The sequence below is a fragment of the Dermacentor albipictus genome, chromosome 6 (genome assembly GCF_038994185.2).
Source record: "Dermacentor albipictus isolate Rhodes 1998 colony chromosome 6, USDA_Dalb.pri_finalv2, whole genome shotgun sequence".
NCBI classification, from domain to species: domain Eukaryota; kingdom Metazoa; phylum Arthropoda; class Arachnida; order Ixodida; family Ixodidae; genus Dermacentor; species Dermacentor albipictus.
Genome location: NC_091826.1, coordinates 135,323,183 through 135,343,659, shown reverse-complemented (window position 1 = coordinate 135,343,659; position 20,477 = coordinate 135,323,183). Strand labels below are relative to the sequence as shown.

The following is a 20,477-nucleotide window of genomic DNA, read 5'->3' as shown; positions in this document are numbered from 1 at the left end:
GTACCTTCGTATTCTACCTGTGGCGTTGAATACGAAAATACTGGCGCCGCCAGCGCCGTCTGTATAATAGTGCGGCTGCCGTGGCCTCCGTGATTCCTACAATAATACCCACTACGGCAGGTTTTGTGTCGTTTTGAGCCGGCCTTTGAGCCGAACTACATACATATGTTGCTAGACAAGAAGAAACATTGACATGCTCATATTGTGTGCTATAGTTTAGGGCAGAAATAAATTACATGCAGTATTCTTGCTTTTGAATCGCTTATGCCACATGTAGTCAGCAAAAAGCATGGCCTTCAAGATCTCGACAATTTACCATGTGTAAGCTATCGCTGCGGTGTGATTTTAACGATTTCAACCTCGGTCACTGGCCTTAAAACCCTAACTGACTTTATGCGCAGCCGTTACCTGCAGTGCCTGCGCCCTCACTTCGTTTCTCATTGAAGTAACTTCCTGCTGTCGTTTAAATGTACCCCAGAAATTGTCGACACAACCTCGGAGGTACACGTGTGCAGTGTGTGATGTTTCCGTGCGCTTGTGTCCGTCGCACAACAACGTATATACGATGATGTTTAATTTTACCCGTGAGGCACAGGTTACGCTTATGTGTTCCCTAGCTTGCTTTCGTGGCGATGCGCTTATCATGCGCGGATCGCGCTCATGTGGTCTGTGACTTTTCAAGATTTCTTGAAAAAAAAATCGTTTCTGCAGCGTGCATTTGTCGCATTTGAGTGGTATGTGCCAGAAATGTGCGGCGGCGTTCGATCTGTTTCCGCCCCAAGTGCTGCAGTCACTGCATGCCAGCAAATAGATATGACGCCATTGCTAAGGCGCAGTTTTGCTTAGTGTTTCTTGGTATACATCTTTGTGATTTACCTGCGTATGCGATATAAACCACAATGCGCGCTTCCGTTATATTTATTTGGTTTTCCTAATTTCGATTAGTGTGATGTTTGCCTTGGTCAATGAGTGTCTTTTTAACGATGCTCTTGATAGTAAAAAACCTCTGAAATGCCGATTGCTGGGTCTTCCAGTGCCTTCCAGTGTGAAACCAGCGCGTTTTTCTTTCTTTTTCTTTCTTTTTTTTTAAGCACTGGATCGCACTGGGTACGCTGGCGCTCGCTGGGACTCACTCGAGACCAGTGAGAACGCTGGATAAGGGCTGGGTCACACTGGATGAGACGCTCGCATTGGAAACGGCGCTGGTTGTGTTTGTGCCGCGCTGGCTCCAGCACGCAAGGACGAGCGCTGCTGAATATTAAATGCTTTATACAATTTCATGGCTTGATACTAGTCTCTTGTCCTAAATAACGCTATATCTTAGGGTCATAGAACTATATCGTGTCGCAGTATGGAATAAAGGTGCGTGAGCTGCCTTATGTTTATTCTTGCACATGTGACACTGAAAATCACTTTCGTTTTTTGCATTTTGCCTTTTGACAGGGCGGACAGCTAAATTCTTTAACGAAACCACGCAAACGCAGAGGACGCCGCTTTTTTAGTAGTTTGCACGTAACGTATGACTGGGAGTTATCGCCATTGTCGCAGTGTTGTGGAGTGGACATGAAATCCAGAAGTCGTTCAGACGCGCTCGAACGGACCCCGAGTTCGAAGCCTACCGCTGCTTGATATTATCGCACCGATAACAAGGCTGAGGCGATTCGTGCGCTTCCACTTTCCCTATTGTACTAAAAAGACTTCTGAGGCTCAAATACACACATTTTAGCTTTCGCCAGCTACCCGCGCCGAGATCAGTCCCCATCGAAGCATAGGCATAGCGGATCCGCCGAGTCCGTCTGCACGCTATCGGCGCGTCTAACCTCAAGAATCAAGAAGTCTAAAAAGGATAAATTACTTTATATTTCAGATTTCGCATCGGTGCTTTTAAATAAACAATTTTTTCATGTCTACAGTGCCAGCACAAGAAGTGAGGAGCGCCGATGTGACGCATCATAAACGCAGGTATATGTGCTGTCGCCGAAGGCTCCCAGCACTATCCCGCGTTTCTCTGACGAATATATATGGCTAGACAGACGTGTAGACTGAAAGGCATCACTGAACTAAGAAAACATTGAATACCCCTCGCGTGAAGAACAAGAAACGGCTATCGAAATCGGCAGTAACAGCCCATTCATGCAGCGTCCCGGGTCGGTGGTTCATTTAGGACTTTTTTCGAAGCTAAAATACCAATCGCAGTCGATGTTATGGCACTTCCGAGCACACTATTGAATACGGAGAGCAAATTTTTTTTTGTGGTACAGGCGTGAGTTGTAGTTGCTGGCCGATAGCGCATCTACCACGTCTGTGCAAGACTTCTCTCTGTGAAACTAAAACTGCTTCTCGATTTTGATAAGCTAAATTATCCGCCCATGTCCCTATGCTGGCGTGGCGTAGCGGTAATGAGCCGGGCTGGGGATCTGCAGGTACGACGATCGAATCCTGGTCAGAGCACTTCTGTTTTTACGAAGGAGGATACATAAAAATTTTTATGTATCCTCCTTGGTTTTTACCAAGGAGGATACATAAAAATTGCTGGAGTGGAAGCCGCCTATACGCGCCTATGGGCAAGGGTGAAGCCGGAGCCGAACGGCCGGCGGCCATCTTACCAGTGGCAAAAGGCTGCAGCGCAGCCGCGCCTGTCCGCGCTTCTACTTTTTCGCGCTGCTCATGAAGGCGCTCGCATTCAGAAACCAATGAAAACAAGTGCTTCTGGTTGTAAACGGTTATCTCCCATCAACTGTAGCAGCCAACTGGCGTGAAGAAGGCTATTTAACTGCGGAAATATTAAGGAGAAAAGCATAGCGCAGCCGCGCTTTTTCGCGTTTACAAAGCAACGCTAACGAGCGGTTCTAGTATTAAACGTCTATTTTTCGTCAAGCAGAGGGAAACTGGCATGTACAAGGCAGTTTGCCAGCTCAAATATTAAGCAGAAAAGCTTAATTAGCACTGCCGCGCTCGTGCTTTTCCGCGCTGTGGATGACGTTATTCGCATTTACAGAGCAACCAAAACGAGTGGTTCTAGTCATATACATTTATTTTCCATCAGCTAGCAGAAAAGTGGCATGTAGAAGGCAGTGTAACTGTAGAAATATTAAGGATAAAAGCGTAATGCAGCTGCTCCCATTTAGAAAGGAATCCAAATGTGCGGTTCTAGTTGTAGTCGTTTATTTACCATCAACCAGCAGCCAACTGATATGCAGAAGGCAGTTCAAATGAGCAGATATTAAGGAGAAAATTTGCCATACAGTCAAGAACACCATGACAGACACCCTACTGGTGATTGAAAATAATCACCCTCGACAAAAGTGGTCTCACTCTGTTTTTGATCAGTTCACGGTTTCGTTCTTTCGTCATGTGGTGTATTCTCACTTTTATATATTCTTCAGCGATTTTTTTGCACAAGATATAAATATGGTTATCAAGTGGATCGAGATCAAGGATGTGGTCCTCCAGTTTCTGGAACCAATTTTTCTCTGTGCAGGTGCCCAGGACTTCAAGGATGAGGTGTTTTGACCTTACCGTCACCATTTTAATAGTATCATATTCTGCCTGTAGCCGTCGCAGCCCCTTTTCAACTGCTTCACACAGGCCAACGATGTCTTGTGATGGTGAAATAAGTCCACCTCGGCTCTTTTGCCTAATTAAAGGTGCCAGTTCATCCGAGTGCAGGGCTGCGATGCACAGTTCACATGTTATCGTTGAACGAACTTTCTTAACGACGAAACCTGCAATGTACGGCACTACAGCACCGACAAAAGCTGACAGGCTTTCTGGGCAGTCAATGCGATGGGTATAGTTGTGGTCGTCGGCCTGCAGGATTGACGACCTGCGCATATCAGTAAGCATGCTGCTTTCACCTACCAAAGCTCCTGTAGTTGTTGGATTTAGAATTGAGACTATGTCTTGGGAGCAGTTTCCAGAGCTTGATGAAGTCACTTCTGTCTGAACCAACAGACGCTTGTATGCAGCCATGAACTGCGCAGCGGTTGGGTTGTTGTTATGACCACCTCGTGCACGTATGGACCCGAAGAAGTTTTTTGGAAGAAGTCTTTTGGAAACCTGTCGGCAATTCCAGGACTATTAGTCGTTGCACACACACACACAACTTATCAGTTGACATCCATCGGCAACGCGAGCGTAGTGGCTCAATGAACGTGTTCTCGAGTACTTACAGGTGAAACGTGAGGCCACAACCCTTCTTCAGCCTGTTCGCACATCCGTAGGCAACGCAAGAGGCAACCATAATCACATCGATGGTGTTTACATGCCCCTCACATAACTTGCACTGCAGACCAACTCACGAAAACAGCAGCGCGAGCCGGTGCCGCCGGAGCCGAGCGCGCGTTCTGCCTCTGGCAAGATGGCGGACAGAGGCTTCGGTCGGAGCGCGCCGTCTCCACTCCAGCAATTTTTATGTATCCTCCTTGGTTTTTACATGTTCATTTTTTCGATTTATATTGTACTAAAATGCTATCTGTTGCTTTCTGTATTCAAAAAAAAAAATACATACGGTGTCCAGGCACCGCGTATTTAACGCGCTAGAGCTGTTTTTCGCACCAGTACGCTGCGCTTGCCCAGCGCCCCATGCATCCAGCGCGCGGCACTGGACCCATAATCCGGCGATGCACCATGGATACTGGGTACTGTTTATAGAGTGAAAATATAGAGCCGTTCTTAGACAGGCCGCACTTTAGCTTGTTTAATTTTCTATAAACGTTCCTTCACAGAACTCAGTACGTATGCCATATGATGGCACACTTTTAGAACGGGAATGGAGAGCCAGTCCAGAGACAGGCCGCATTAGAAGTTCTGAAAACGTTCTATAAATTTTTCTATAGAATTTGGTACATAAGATGTCAACACGACCTCTATAGAACTTTTATGGAGGATGTAGAGCCATTCTATAGACAGGCCGCATTAGAAGTTCTGAAAAGGTTCTATCAACATTTTTCTGTAGGATTTGGCACATAAGATGTTAATACGACCTCTATAGAACGTTTCCGAAAACGTTCTATAAAATCTTTTCTATAGAATTTGGTACATAAAATGTCAATACGACCTCTATAGAACATTTATGGAGGGTGAATGGAGAGTCAGTCTATAGACAAGTCGCATTAGAAGTGTTAAAAACTTTCTATAGACATTATTTTATAGAATATTGTACATATGATGACAATAAACCCTCTATAGACTGCTTATAGAGCGTGAATGGAGAGTCAGTCTATAGACAAGCCGCATTAGAAGTGTTAAAAACTTTCTATAGACATTATTTTATAGAATTTAGTACATATGATATCAATACAATCTCTATAGAACATTTATAGAGAACGAATGGAGAGCCATTCTATAGACAGGTCGCGTTAGAAGTTTTAAAGACATTCTATAAAACTTACTTTATAGAATTCAGTACATAGGACGTCAATACACCCTCTATAGAACATCTATTGTGTGTGAAATGACTTGTTTCTATAGAAAGGTTTCTATAGACTTCTTATAGAGATTCTATGCAGACGACTCTATAGATCGCGAGTTCCTATAGAGTCCCTTTTGACTCCATAGGAACTCATTAGGAGTTCTAAAGGAACTCTAAATCCATTTTCATAAGGGATGCCTCTTTTGAAATTCTGGCACAACTTAGGTATATGCGCACTATGACACAATATGTTCCGCTGTGACTTGACTTGAGTGCAAGCGTTAAAATAAAGGCGGCTCGGCGCGAAGCAATTTCGTTGCGTCTGGCGCCATGCATGACACATCGAGCCGGCGCAAAAAGAAACGGCGTCGGAAATGAAAATCGCTGACGAAGCGCAGCGACGCCGTTGGCCTGGCGTCGGGCGCCCGGGTGCGACGCGAGATGCGTTGTTATTCCGTAACGAATGGGCTGTTCGGCGGCCGTTTAATTATTGTGCGCTGGCACTATTTATTGCTCGCTTTAATTAAAAAAAGGCGCCGGACAGATGGCGGCCCCCTCTTAATTAATCCGCGCCAACGAGCGCCACCACAGCGCTCTCTCTGGGTGCACAACATCAGTCGCGGTCGGTGCTGAAGACCTGCAGCGTGCCTTCGGCTAATGGACAGCGTTCGACGGGCGCCTGCGGAGCATCGCTGCACGCCCAAGGCCGTCGACATGCGACAGTTGGCTGCAGTGAACAGCCGTGATGGCAAGTCCCGTTTAGGAAGTTGCTGCAACAGCACCAATGTGTCGCGTACTGTTGGCACGTTAGCGTCAATTTTCTTTCACAGCAAAAGATGACGGCCATTTGTGCGACAGATACAGCTTCTTTTACTCTGTTTTACCTCTGAGGTGTAAGAATATATTCCTATGCAACTGTAGCGATAGGCGAACTTTCAACGAAAATGAGGAATGAGGTGGGCTCAATTTTCTTGTGCTTTTCTTTCGTGACTTAAAGTAGTGTTAGTGAGCAAGTGAAAGCGGCAACATTCTTCCTAAATCAGCAATATTTTTCTTTCAAATCAGATTACTTCAGGTTATAGCAAAACGTGTAAAACGAGAAAGAATAACGCGGATATCCGCAATAAAAGAGGCCAAGCAAGGAAGGCATCACATGTGCTAACCACTAAGAGTTTGCGCTCGAGGGACACACAGTCGCTGCACATAACTTTGTGACACGAAGAGCTGAGCATATTCCTTTATTCTTGCCTTTCGTGCACACTGGAAGGCACAGCGTAGCTCGACAGTAGCGTTGCGCGCAGAACGACACCCAGCGGGGCTTTCTGAAAAACAGAACGAAGAAAGACGTAGAAGTAAGCGTTCTAGTCGTCGTGGCAAAGAACGAAACAACGTTTCCGTGTATGCTTCGGTAGCGTCGTTCTGGGCAGCGGTGTTCGAGCATTATCGGAACTCTGACCTTTCTTGCAGAATCGCATCGGTGACAATGAGTGATATTGCCCTTTTTATAATTTGCATATTAATGTAATTGATAGCAGCAGCTAAGGTTTCATCAATATTTATCTGAAGAGAAGACTGACCACCTATTGTACGAGTGTCCTCAACTTGAAACAGAAATACAATTTCTTGCCTGCGCATTGAGGAGAATACGTGATCGTTCACTGAGCCAAACCAGATAATACGGAAACATCGTCCTTACCAATCACTAGCTAAGAAGACGGCAGCGCTCTTGTGCTTTCAGTGTTTTGTGCAAGTGTCTTCGCCTGCGACCATCGTCATCGCATTGCTGTCTCGCTCATTCTTGTAGAGTTGGCTAGCTATGCAGAGTTTTAACGGATTTCATTTCATTTATTTGTTCTCAAGGCCACACATGCACTACAATGAGGAGTGGAAATAGTAAAAAAAAAAAAGAAAAGCCGACTTCGACACATCTTGATCTGTGAAAACAGTCGTCTGCAAATAGCCTGATATTAGAAGTAACAAAATCAGGCCGGTCATAAATATAACTTAGAAAAAGAAGAGGTCAAAGGACTGAGAAGCACCAGAGGAACACCAGATGTTACGTACCAATATCTAGAGTCATGATCATTAACAGAAACATACTGTGTTCTATTCTGCAAGAAACATTCAATTAGTTTAAGCAAGCTGAAATAAAAATGAAGTGCGCCAAGTTTCAGTAATGCTCAGTTTCACTAGGCGATCTGAGATGGTTTCGAAACCTTTCACGAAGTCAAGGAAGATGCAGTCAATCACTGAAGCTCGATATAAAGCAGAAGACAAATAGTAATTTAGTCTCACAAGAATACTGTTTACCAAAACCATGCTGCTGTGACGTAAAACAGTTCTTAGACTCGAGAAAACTAACAAGGTTACAGTAGATTATGTGCGCTAATAACTTGCATGGAGTAGAAGTTAAGGAGATCTGCCGATAGTTTAGGGAGTTATGAATATCGCCAGACCTGTAGACTGGAATCACCTCCGCCATCTTTCAGTCGTCCGGCATTATTGAACTCTGCAAAATCTCAGCAAAAATATCTCACAAGAAAGAAGATCAATCTGCTACGGTACTGTTAAAGAATATGTAATTCACGTTATTCACATAAGCCGATGAAGTACGTTTAGCTTTTTTAATGAAATTGCATATGCCATCAAAGTCGATCGAAATCGGCTCCATGTCAAGGTACGTAAAGGCACCTGCGGACGGTGAAGTATTTGTTAGAGCGTCATAAAAAATATGGAAATTGTGATGTTAGAAGCTGTTGAACGATGCTCACGGGGGACACGAGCTCCAGCGACAGTTTTCAGAATCATTTCTTTATGTTTCCGTACGTTGATAGCGTTTCAAAACTTCTTTGGATTAGTTGTGAGCAGAGTGGTAGTGTTTCAGAAATAAACATGTGTGCCCTTATACTCTGTGAAGAAGGATGACCAGCGAAGCTGAATATGTCGGACCCTTAATGGCGAACTGCACCTCCGTCGCGAGTCGGTCCGGCATTGCATTATCTCCGAGATCGGCCCACGCATGGGGAGTGCTTCACGAATGCGTCAGTTCCGCCCCCCGTCAGGTGGCTATTGCACTAACTTCTGGATCGGCCAACGTATGGGGAGTGCTTAACGCTTGCTTCACCCCCGCCGTAGGTCGGCAGGCATTGTACTATCTTCTGGATCGGCCAACGTACCGCGAGTGCTTAACGCATGCTTCAACTCCGCCGTGGTTTGGCTCGGTATTGTACTACCTTCTGATTCCGCCCACGTATGGAGAGTGCTTAACGCCTGCTTCACCCCCGCCGCGGGCTGGCCAGCATTGCGCTACCTTCTGGATCGGCCAACGTAGGGGGGTGCTTAACACCTGCTTCACCACCACCGCGGTTTGTCTCGGTATTGCACTACCTTCGAAGTCTGCTCACGTATGGGAATTGCCTAACATCTGCTTCACCTCCACCGCTGGTCGGGCTGCTATTGCACAATCTGCGGGATCAGCCCACGTATGGGGAGGGCTTAATGTCTGCTTAACCTCCGTCGTGGTTTGTCTCGGTATTGCACTACCTTCGAAGTCTGCCCACGTATGGGGAGTGCTTACCATTTGCTTCACCTCCACCGTGGGTCGGGCTGCTATTTCACTAACTTCGGGATCGGCCCACGTATGAGGAGTGCTTAACGACTGCTCCCCTTCCGCCGCGGCTCGTCCCGGTATCGCACTATCTTCGGAATCCACGTATCATTCTTTTTTCCAATCTAATTCAATTGAGTTAATTGTTCATTGATAATAATTTGTACAAAGGAACTGTTGGGCCAGTAGCCAAAGGCTAGTGTAGGCCCATAGTCCTATATGTAACAGTAGCTACAATGCCATGCGCATATCTAGTTATTAGTGATACAACCTAATACAGTTAGGTGGATACATACAATTAAATCCAATAAAAAAGAAAACAGTGCTAATAAATCACTAGTAATAAAACAGAATTGTTAGGAGAATACATACACACACAAAATGAAATAGCGTATTAAACGTAGAAGTAAAATATTTGCGAAGGCCTACGCTCAAGTGTTTAGGCTTTCTGAATAGATCCAAAAAGGAATAATCTTGCACACTGGAGAACCAGACCAAGAAACAAGTGGAGAAGCAGATTGAGGGAAAATCACGTACTTTTTGATAGGTATAGCTTTTTTACAGCAGACATGAAATGGTTGGCCATTTTTACCTCAAGAGGTACTGTGTTCCAAATTTTGGCACCATCAAACTCAAGTAGTCGTTGGCCATACGTGTTTCCAGTGATTGGTAGGTTGAAATCTATATTTGTTGCACCTCTTGTATTGCGATTCGGTGTAATAAACAGGCTTGGTGATAATGAGTGATTCGCACGTAAAATATTGTTCATCAAGATGGCAACTTTCATTTCGCATGCCAGAGATAATGGTAACATTCCGAGACGACCGAACAGCATGTCACTATTATTATGTGGGCTTGTGTGTGTGATAATGCGCAAGGCCCTTCTCTGTAACCGAAAGACGGGATCTACGTAAGTTTTATATGTGGTAGACCATGATTCAGAACAGTACATGTTGTGACAGTGAAATGTCAAAAAGTAAACAGCTTTAAGAACGCTAAGGTCAAGATATTCTCTGCATTTTATTGATAAATAGCAAGCCGAAGCTAATTTCACCCATATACTAGATATATGTGGTCTCCAGTTCAAGTTGCAGTCCAATAACACCCCTAAATATTTTATGAGGTCGAGCTGTTCTATTGTTCCGCCTAGAAGGTGAATTAGCATGCGTATTGTGTCACCCCAGGAATAACGGTAGTTGAATACTATTTATTTTGTCTTATCTCTGTTTAGTGTTAATTTATTACATGCAAACCAAGTTGATATGTTTGATAACTCGCTGTTTATAGTGTTCTGCAATACGCCAAGGGATTTACCTGAAGATAATAGCGTGGTAATGTCAGCGTATATAAGACATTTTGATGACTTTAGTATGTATTGATGGGAAGTCATTGACATATAGCGAGAAGAGTATGGGCTCCAAAACTGATCCTTGCGGAACTCCTTTAACCATAGTAGTATACTGGGAAGCAAAGGAGCCAAATTTTAGATATTGTTTTCGACAATTTAGGTAGCGTGAAAAGAGGTGCATTGTGATTTCGCTAAAACCATAAATTCGTAATTTTTTTAGAAGTATGGAATGACAGACCGTGTCAAATGCTTTCTTTATAACTAAAACTAATCCTACGGCAAACTCGTTATTGTGTAGAGCTGTGTATATACTTTGCGGTAGTTCTAGCACTGCTGATGATGTTGATCTTTCGTTTAGGTAGTGCTTCAGTTGACCCGCGATGACCTTTGCAAATACGGTATTTATTATGCTAAACACAGAGATAGGCCGATAGCTTCCAGGGCCATCGACGTCGCCGCATTTATATATAGGAGAAACTCTTGTGATCATTAAGATGTCAGGGTATGTGCCTCGGCTTATACAGTTATTATTTTAGTGAGTACTGGCACAAGAATATACATATTCTCTTTCAATGCTTTTACGGTAATGCCATCGTGGCCAGTAATTTTGTAGCAAGGCATGCCTCATATTTTTGAGGTTATGGTATGCTCGTCCACTTGATCCAAGGTAAAACATGCATGGATCTTGGGGCAATCGACATTGCTTTCAGTAACTGGAATACGCTCCGCTAGCTTTGGGCCAATGCTAGTAAAGTACGCGTTAAAAGCGTCGGCGCACTTGGCATCGATATGTTCAGTAGTGATTGGTTTTTTGTTTGGGCTATCAATTACTCCTTTTACAATTTCTCACATTTTTTGGTATTGCCTTGTGCTTGTTTTATTAAGGAAACGTTGTATTCTTTTTGCGCCTCCGGATAAGAGCTACTACGTGGTTACGAGATATTGGAAAATTTTGCAAATAATAAGTGTTAACTCACTGTTTTTTTTCATTTTTGGTACCACCAGTCCTTTTCTTGTATTGCTGTAAGTATGGTGTTACTCATCCACGGGCGCAAAGGTTCTTCGTACTTGTTTTGTTTATATGTGGTACACTGAGATATCATGTGTGTTAATGCATTTGCAAAGTTTGCGCATTCGATATGAGCGTCACTGCTAAATTCATTTTGAAATTCCTTTTCCTCAATTTTTTGCCAAAGTTTTTTTAAATTATTCCTGCGATTTGCCAGGATGCTCTTTTTTACAATGGTCATATTTGCGCTGTGTAATAACGCAAAAATAGGGCAATGGTCAGTGAGAGTCGTATCCTATATGCCAGAGTGTATGTTATTACTGTTACACAATACATGGTCTATAGTTGTAGATGCACTTTGTGACAATCTAGTAGGTTCATAGATTATATTCTTAAAGTTGTATGACTCTAGTAGGTGCGAGTATTCACAATTCGTGTCTTTGCTGATATTAATGTTAAAGTCGCCAACAACAGTAATGGTACCATAGCTCTTACTACTTAGGATGGAAAGCACAGATTCAACGAATTGATAAAAACGGGCAGACTCGAGCTTAGTGGCCGGTATATTGTACCAACAACTATGCGTGAATCTAAAAGAAGCACAAGAGATTCAACCGTGCTGTTACTAATTTCAGTATCGGTGATTATCCTAAAGGGTACCGTCTGCTTGATTAGCAGAGCCACGCCACCACCATACGATACTGCATTCCTGGGATTGCTTACAAGACTGTATCCTGGAATGAAGATGTGCTCACCTTCTCTTAAAAAAGTTAAGAGCAGTTAACCAAGTTAACGAGACCAAGTTAGCCAGTTTCCGTCAAGCCAATTACATCAAAAGTAAAATTATGCTATGCCAAAAAGGATCACAATGTATGGTTGTTCCTACGAGAACTTCGAATGTTGCAGTGAAGTATCGATATACACTGGGTTCTGTGGAATTCCCGTTCAAGATCACGGATTGAAAACGCCATGACTGGTGCGGCAAAAAACACTTCACTATAGAGTCTCCTCAACTACTTTTTTCAGGTCGTCTTCATAAATGATGTGCACTACACGAGAATTCTCGGTTACCCGCATTAGAATTTTGGCCTGTGATACCCATACATACTTCCAATTTTTCTCTATTCTCGCGTGGCGAGCTTTTGCGAGAAGAATCTTTTTCTCTTGGGGGAGTTGTTCATTAATGAATATGGGCTCATTATTTTCGAAGCCAAGGGCAGATGTTGACAATCTCCCTTTCTTGGCATTCTTTATCGTTTTGTCTCGGACTACAGTGGAGGTGAATCTTACCTAAATGTTCTGGTGAGCCTTGTTTTTAGTCGGAACTCGATGCACTACATCGATGTCTTCGGTACGAAGTTCCATCTTCAAGCAAGTCGCTAATTTTCGCATCATTTCTGGCAGCGATTCTCTTGCCGACTTAGGAACATTTCTTATTTCCAAGTTGTTCACACCACTGTGTTGCTTGAGCTCGATTATTTTCTGCCGCATTTCTGTCACTTCCCCCTGCAACTGGTGCACATCGCCAGTAATGCTAGCCTGCTGGTGTTTACCTTCTGATAGTTCACGAAACACGTTGTGCGCATCAGCCCTGAGTTGCTCAAATGTGCTATTCATGACATACATGGATATCCTAATGTCCTGCATGTCCCTCTGGGACTGTTTGTTGTCTGATACTAAGCTTTTTATGTAAACTCTGATGCTTGTTGTGATACGTTCTTGCTTTGATGTCATGTCGAGCAAGACTTTAGCTAGTCCCTTAATGGTACCCGGTGGTTTTTCCGCAAGAACCTGTCCAAATGATTTCAGCGGATTTTCACCCTTTACAAGTTTCCTACAACAGAGTAACAATGCAGAGCGATCCAGCAGCTAAAATGTGAACTTGAGGTAAGCGTTTGAAAGCTTACGTACCTGCAAAGATGCAAGGTCCGGGTTTAGTACATGGCAGTTGCTACTTGCTGCGTGGATCGCTCTGAAGTGATGCTGGCTCCATCCAAACAGGGCTTGTATAGCAAAGCGAAGTTGCGTCGTTTGCCAGAATAGCCGCTGCGCGCATCAGCCGCTGTGGGGACAATGCGATCAGCTGTTGGGGCGGTAGGTCCATCGTAAGCCACCAGTTAAGTCACGCACTTGGTTGTCACGCACCTCTCAAGCAATCTTTCGTAGATATGCCTGGGGAGTACTTAAAGTCTGCTTCTCCTAGACCAAGGTCGGGCTGCTATTTCACAATTTTCGGGATCGGTTCACGTATGGGGAGTGCTTAACGTCTGCTTCACCTCCCCTGCGGGTCGGGCTGCTATTGCACTATCTTCGGGATCGGCCAACCTGTGGGGAGTGGTTACCGCCTGCTTAACCCCCGCCGCAGGTAGGCCTGACATTGCTCAATCTTCTGGATCTGCCAACGCATGGGGAGTGCTTAACACCTCTTTCACTCCGTCGCGGTTGGGCTTGGTATTGCGCAATCTTCTGAATTTACCCACGTAATGGGAATGCTTAACATCTGCTTCAACTCCGCTGTGGTTTGGCTCGGTAGTACACAATCTTCGGCCTCCACCCACTTATGAGTAGTGCTTAACATCTGCTTCACATAGACCACGGGCCGGGCTGCTGTTGCACTAACTTCGAAATCGGCCCACATATGGGAAGTGCATAACGCCTGGTTCACCTCCGCCACGGGTGCCCCGGTATTGCACAATCTTCGAAATCCGCCCGCGTATGGGGATTGCTTAACGTCTCCTTAACCTCCACCGCAGGGTCGGGCTGCTATCTCAATAACTTCGGGATCGGCCCACGTATGGGGAGTGCTTAACGCCTGCTTAACCCCTGCGGCAGGTTAGCTCGGCATTGCTCTAAATTTTGGATCGGCCAACGTATGGGGAGTGCTTAACGCCTGCTTCACCTCCGCTGCGTGTTGCCTGGGTATTGCACAATCTTCAGAAACCGCAAAAGAGTACGCATTTGGGCTGGTTGGTTCATGATTACGAGCAATAAAAACAGCGCTAAACGACGGCACGAAGCACTTGTCTGTGTCTCTTCACTCATACCGTCGTTTAGCGCTGTTTTTACTGCTCGTATTCAGAAACCACCCATACATGGGTAGTGCTTAACGGCTGCTTCACCTCGACGGCGGCTCGGACTGCTATAGCACTATGTTCGGGATCGCCCAACTTATGGAGAGTTCATAAGCCTGCTTAACCCCTACCGCGCATCGGCCCGGCATTGCTCTATTTTCTGGATCAGCCAACGAACGGGGATTGCTTAACGCCTACTTCACATCCGCCGCGGTTCGGCTCGGTATTCCACAAGCTTCGGCATCCGTTCACGTATGGGTAGTGCTTAAAATCTGCTTCACATAGACCACGGGTCGGGCTGCTATTCCACTATCTTAGGGATCGGCTAACGCAAGGCAGTGCTTAACGCCTGATTAACTCCCGCCGCGGGTCTTCCCGGCATTGCTCTATTTTCTAGTTCGGCCAAGCTATGGGGAGTGTTTGCCGCCAGCTTCACCTCTGCCGCGGTTTGGCACGGTATTGCACATTCTTTGGGCATCCGCCTACATATGGGTACTGCTTAACGCCTATTTCACTATGACAACGGTTCGGGCCACTATTCCACTATCTTCGGGATTGGCGCAAGTATGCGGAATGCTTAAAGCCCACTTAACCACCGCCGCGGGTCGGCCCGGCATTGCTCTATCTTTTGGATCTGCCAATGTTTGGGGAGTGCTTCACGGATGCTTCACCTCCGCCGCGGGTCGCCCAGGTGCTGCTCTATCTTTTGTATCGGCCGAAGTATGGGGACTGCTTAACGCCTGCTTCACCTCCACCACGGTTTGGCTCGGTATTGCAATATCTTGGATCTTCGCCCACGAACGGTTAGTGTTTAACGTCGTGTTCACCGCCACCGCGGGTCGGGCTGCAATTACACTATCTTCGGAATCAGCCCACGTATGGGGTGTGCTTAACGCCTGCTTAACACCCGCCGCGGCTCTGCCCGGTATTGCGCCATCTTCTGCATCGGACAACGTATGGGTAGCGCTTAAAGTCTGCTTCACCTCCACCGCGGGTCGAGCTGCTTTTCCACAATCTTCGGGATCGGCCCAAGTATCATCATCATCTTCATTATCAGCCTGGTTACGCTCACTGCAGGGCAAAAGCCTCTCCCATACTTCTCCAACAACCCCGGTCATGAAGTAATTGTGGCCATGCGGTCCCTGGAAACTTCTTAATCTCATCCGCCCACCCAACTTTCTGCCGCCCCCTGCTACGCTTCCGTTCCCTTGGAATCCAGTCCGTAACCCTTAATGACCATCGGTTATCTTCCCTCCTCATTACACGTCCTACCCATGCCCATTTCATTTTCTTGATTTCAACTAAGATGTCATTAACTCGAGTTTGTTCCCGATCTGCTCGGTTCTTATCCCTTAACGTTACGCCCATCATTGTTCTTTCCATAGTCCATAGCTTAACGCCTGCTTAACCCCCGCCCCCCCCCCTCGCGGGTCGGCCTGGTATTGCTTTATTTTCCGGATCGGCAAACGAATGGGGAGTGCTGAAGGCCTGCATCTCCTCCGCCGCGATTCGGCTCGGTATTGCACAATCTTCGGCATCCGCCCACGTATGGGCAGTGCTTAAAGTCTGATTCACGTGGACCGCGGGTTGGGCTTCTATTCCGCTATCTTCGCGATCGGCCAACAAGTGGGGAATGCTTAATGCCTGCTTAACCCCGAGTCCGCCCAGCATTGCTTTAACTTCGGGATCGTTCCACGTATGGGGAGTGCTAAACTTCTCCTTCACCTCCGCCACGGGTCAGGCTGCTTTTCCACTATCTTCGACTTCGGCCAATGTGTGGGGAGTGCTCAACGTCTGTTTAAGCCCAACCGCTGGTCGGCCCGGCATTGCGCTATCCTTTCGATCGGCCAACCTGTGGGGAGTGCTTAACGCCTGCTCCAGCTCCACCGCAGTTTGGCTTGGCGTTTCACAATCTTCAGAATCTGCCCACATATGCAGAGTGCTTAACGTGTGCTTCACCTTCAGCGCGGGTCGGGTTGCTCTTGCACTAGTTTCGGGATCGGCTAACGTATGGGGAGTGTTTAAACCCTGCATAACCCCCGCCATGGGTCGGCCCAACATTGCACTATTTTCTGGATTTGCCGAAGTTTGAGAAGTGCTTAACGCCTATTTCACCTCCTCCGCGCTTTGGCTCGGTGTTGCACAAACTTCGACATCCGCGCACGTATGGGTAGGGCATAACGTCTGCTTCACCTAGATCACGTGTCGGGCTGCTATTCCACTGTCTTTGGGATCGGCCCACATTTGGGGAGTGCCTAAAGCATGTTTAACCCCCGCTGCGGGTCGGCCCAGCATTGCTCTATCCTCTGTATCAGCCAACGTATGGTTTGTGTTTAACGCTTGCTTCACCTCTGCCGCGATTGGCTCAGTATTGCACTAGCTTCGTGATCCGCCCACGTATGGGTAATGCTTCACGTCTGCTTCACCTCCACCACGGATCGGGATGCTATTTCACTATCTTTGGGATCGGCCCACGTAAGTGGAGTGCTTAAAGCTTGTTTAACCCTCGCCGCGGATCGGCCTGGCATTGGGCTATCTTCCGGATCGGACAACGTATGGCGAGTGCTTAACGCCTGCTTCACCTCCGCTGCGGGGGCCGCGGTGTTGCACAATCTTCGGAATCCACGCAGGTATGGGGTGTGATTAACGCCTGCTTCACCTCTACCGCGAGTTGGACTTCCATTGCACTATTTTCCGGATAGGCTAACGTATGGGTAGTGCTCAACGTCTGCTTCACCTAGGCCATGGGTTGGGCTGCTATTCCGCTATTTTAGGAATCGGCCCAGTTATGGGGAGTGTTTAACGCCTGCTTAAGCCCCGTTGTGGGTCGGCCCGGCATTGCTCTAGTTTCTGGATCGGCCAACGTGTGGGGAGTGGTTAACGCCTGCTTCACCTCCGCCGTGGTTTGGCTCGGTATTGCACAACCTTCAGCATCCGCCCACTTATGGGTACTGCTTAGCATCTGCTTAACCTAAACCACGGGTCGGGCTACTATAGCACTATCTTTGGGATCGGCACATGTATGGTTTCAGCTTAACGTCTGATTCACCTAGACCACGGTTCGGGCTGCAATTCCATGACCTTCGGGATCGGCGCTCATATGGGGAGTGCATAATGCCTGTTCACCTCCACCGAGGGTCGGGCTGCTATTGCGCTACCTTTGGGATCAGCCCACGTATGGGGAGTGCTTAAAGCCTCTTTAATCCGCGACGCGGGTCGGCTGGGCATTGCTCTTTGCTCTGGATCGCGTATACTGAAGATTGCGCAATACCGAGCACAACTGCAGCGGATGTGAAGCAGGCTTTAAGCACTCCTCAAATGTGGGCAGATTCCGAACATTGTGCAACACCGAGCCAAACCGCGGTGGATGGGAAAGAGGCCACAAGCTCTGGATCTTCGGAATCCGCCCAGGTTTGGGGTGAGCTTAACGTCTGCTTCACCTCTACCGCACGTTGGACTTCTACTGCACTATTTTCCGTATGGGCTACCGTATTGGGAGTGCTTAACGCCTGCTTCACCTCCGCCGTGGTTTGGACTTCTATTGCACTATTTTGCGGTTGGGCTAATGTATGGGGACCCCGCAGGGGCGTCTGCGTCAGCAGGCGTTTGATGTGCTGCGACACCACGTACCCGAGCACATGAGGTTTGGACCCTCCCGCGTGTAGTCGTGCGCGGCTTAACCGTGTCCGGGGAAAGGGGGATCCTGGGGGTTGAGCCGATGCTAAGTGTCAGGACCCTTACGGCCCCTCGGCGGAGGCCGCACACCTCCTTGGCCTCTGCTTCACGTAGACGGCACCACCGGACTTGCCCACCCGGAGGAAATCGGCAGTCGCCTCTTCCTGCCTCTCTCTATCCTCATCTTCGTCTTTCTCTTCCACTTTTGATTTTTCCTGTCTTCTCATCTTTTCCATTCACTTCGACTTTTCCTGGCGGCAAGAGTTAAGTTGGTGTGGCTGTCCTACCTTGGGCATACCATATTAGGTTATAGTAACGGCATACTGGTAGCGCTGTGCAGGCTTATTTACATGTTCTGCCACGTCCCCTTGTTGGGCTTCGTGGTGGGTCACAGACGCCGTTGCCGAACAACTTTCTTTTTTCCATCGGATCCTCAAACCCGTTTTCAACTGATCGTGCCTTGAAAAGGTTACGCGCCCACGCAACCTCACTATTAATTCTCCAAAACAAAGAAACTTTCCCGAAATTCTACGTCCTTCACTGTGAACAGTCATCTACAAAAGCTAGAGTAATCTCACCATTTCTTGTAGCCAAGTGCCTAAAAGAGACCATTGTAGCTGGCTACAACGTAACAAAGATGGCAAGTGGGGATTTGCTCCTCGAACTAAAGGACAAGGAACAGTACAACAGACTTGCACACCTCGTAGCCTTTGGTAACATACCTGTTTCTGTCAGTGCACATCGAACTATGAACACAGCCAAACGCGTAGTGTCAGATGAAGACTTAATGACACTGAATGAAGAATAACTCCTCGATGGATGGAAGGACCAAGGCGTAATCCATGTGCAGCGCATCAAAATCAGTTTGAATGACAATGAAATCCCAACAAAACATTTAACACTCATTTTCAGCTCAACTACTTTACTCGAAACTCTTGAAGCCGGCTATGTAAAGCTTCATGTTCGACCCTGCATTCCTAACCCGCGACGTTGCTTCAAATGTAAAAGATTTGGTCACGCATCCCAGAGCTGCCCAGGACAGCTTATGTGCGCAAAGTGCGGCGCAACCGGTCACTCTGCTGACGACTGCAATAACGAGGTACATTGTGCTAACAGCGACGGCAGTCACCTTGCATACTCCAGAGCTTGTTCAGCCTGAAAGAGAGAAAAAGAAATTGTTACTATAAAATGTAACGAGAACATAACATTTCGTGACGCAAGACAAAGGGTCTCTTTGTTATTTTCACTGGAAACATCTTTCGCTGAAGTGGTGCAACGGGGTGCGGCACCACAACGGCCTCTGGCGGCAGCCCGGACCACGCCTAGCGTGCCGAGGCTAACGCCAACTGCCCCTAAGGTGCGAGCAGCCGACGCTGCCCTGCCATATTTCAAAGTGTCCACACCAGTGGCCTCTTCAAGCTCAGGCAGCAGCCAAGGCTCCGCAGAAGCCACAGGGGTCCTGTCGACCTCCAGCGCCGTGGGGACGAAGACTTCGTCGTTTGAGATGAAGTCTACGCGACGCACACATCGCTCTCTGGAGCGTGTGTCCAGTGCCTCGCAAGAGGCTATGGACACCAGTCCAAGCCAAACTGCGCAAGTAGCGTCGAAGGAGCGGCGAAGTTCTCTTGACCGCTCCAAAAAAAGACAAAACACCAATTACAGGGCCTAACAAAGGCGCTGTAATGTAATGTCACTTTTGAGACACACAGCACAATTTCTTTTTAAACATGGATGGCGTCATACAGTGGAATGTTAGAGGGCTATTAAGAAACGTAGATGAAGTCCAAGAAATCGTCTTTTATTTTATACCTGAAGTGCTGTGTGTTAAAAAAACCCACCTAACTTCCAAGCCCACTAACTTCCTCCGGCAATACATGACTTTCAGGAAACACCGCGAGGATGCTGTCGCATCATCTGGTTGTGTAGCCATCATTGCTGATAGAAGTGTAGCGTGTCAGGATTTCTTTCTTTCTTTATTTGTTTTCATTGATAAAATACAATGACGGGGGCTAAGATAAAAGCTGCAATGAGGCAGCTTGAGGTGCCCTTAGCCCCCGTTTTACATGGTGGCAGTGAGTAGCGCAATCAGGCGTACGCAAAGAACAATACATATAAATAATAATTACAATCATCAATCAATTCAAGAGAATTTTCTATAACGGAACAAACAAAAAAGGAACAATGAAATGGGATAAGGACAAATAAAAGTAATGCAGATATTACGCACGACAACATTACATACACTTGGCAATACGTAAGTAAAAGTGAAAATCGCGTACACTGGACGATGCATAAATAAAAGTGAAAATATACGATGGTCGATTAATATTGGAATAATTAAGATAAAGAAAAGG

At 46.6% G+C, this 20,477-nt stretch overlaps 2 protein-coding genes across 3 annotated transcripts in view; one reads left to right on the top strand and one right to left on the bottom strand.

The window, feature by feature from the left end:
• The window catches only part of LOC135902239 (agrin-like), a 615,148-nt gene that overhangs the window by 214,428 nt on the left and 380,243 nt on the right, over positions 1-20,477 (top strand). The gene's annotated exons all lie outside the window — the stretch shown is intronic.
• Positions 2,758-4,018, bottom strand: LOC135902276 (uncharacterized). Its single transcript, XM_065432257.2, has one exon. It carries the CDS (start codon positions 3,970-3,972, stop codon positions 3,271-3,273), a length of 702 nt encoding a protein of 233 aa, XP_065288329.1. The 5' UTR covers positions 3,973-4,018; the 3' UTR covers positions 2,758-3,270.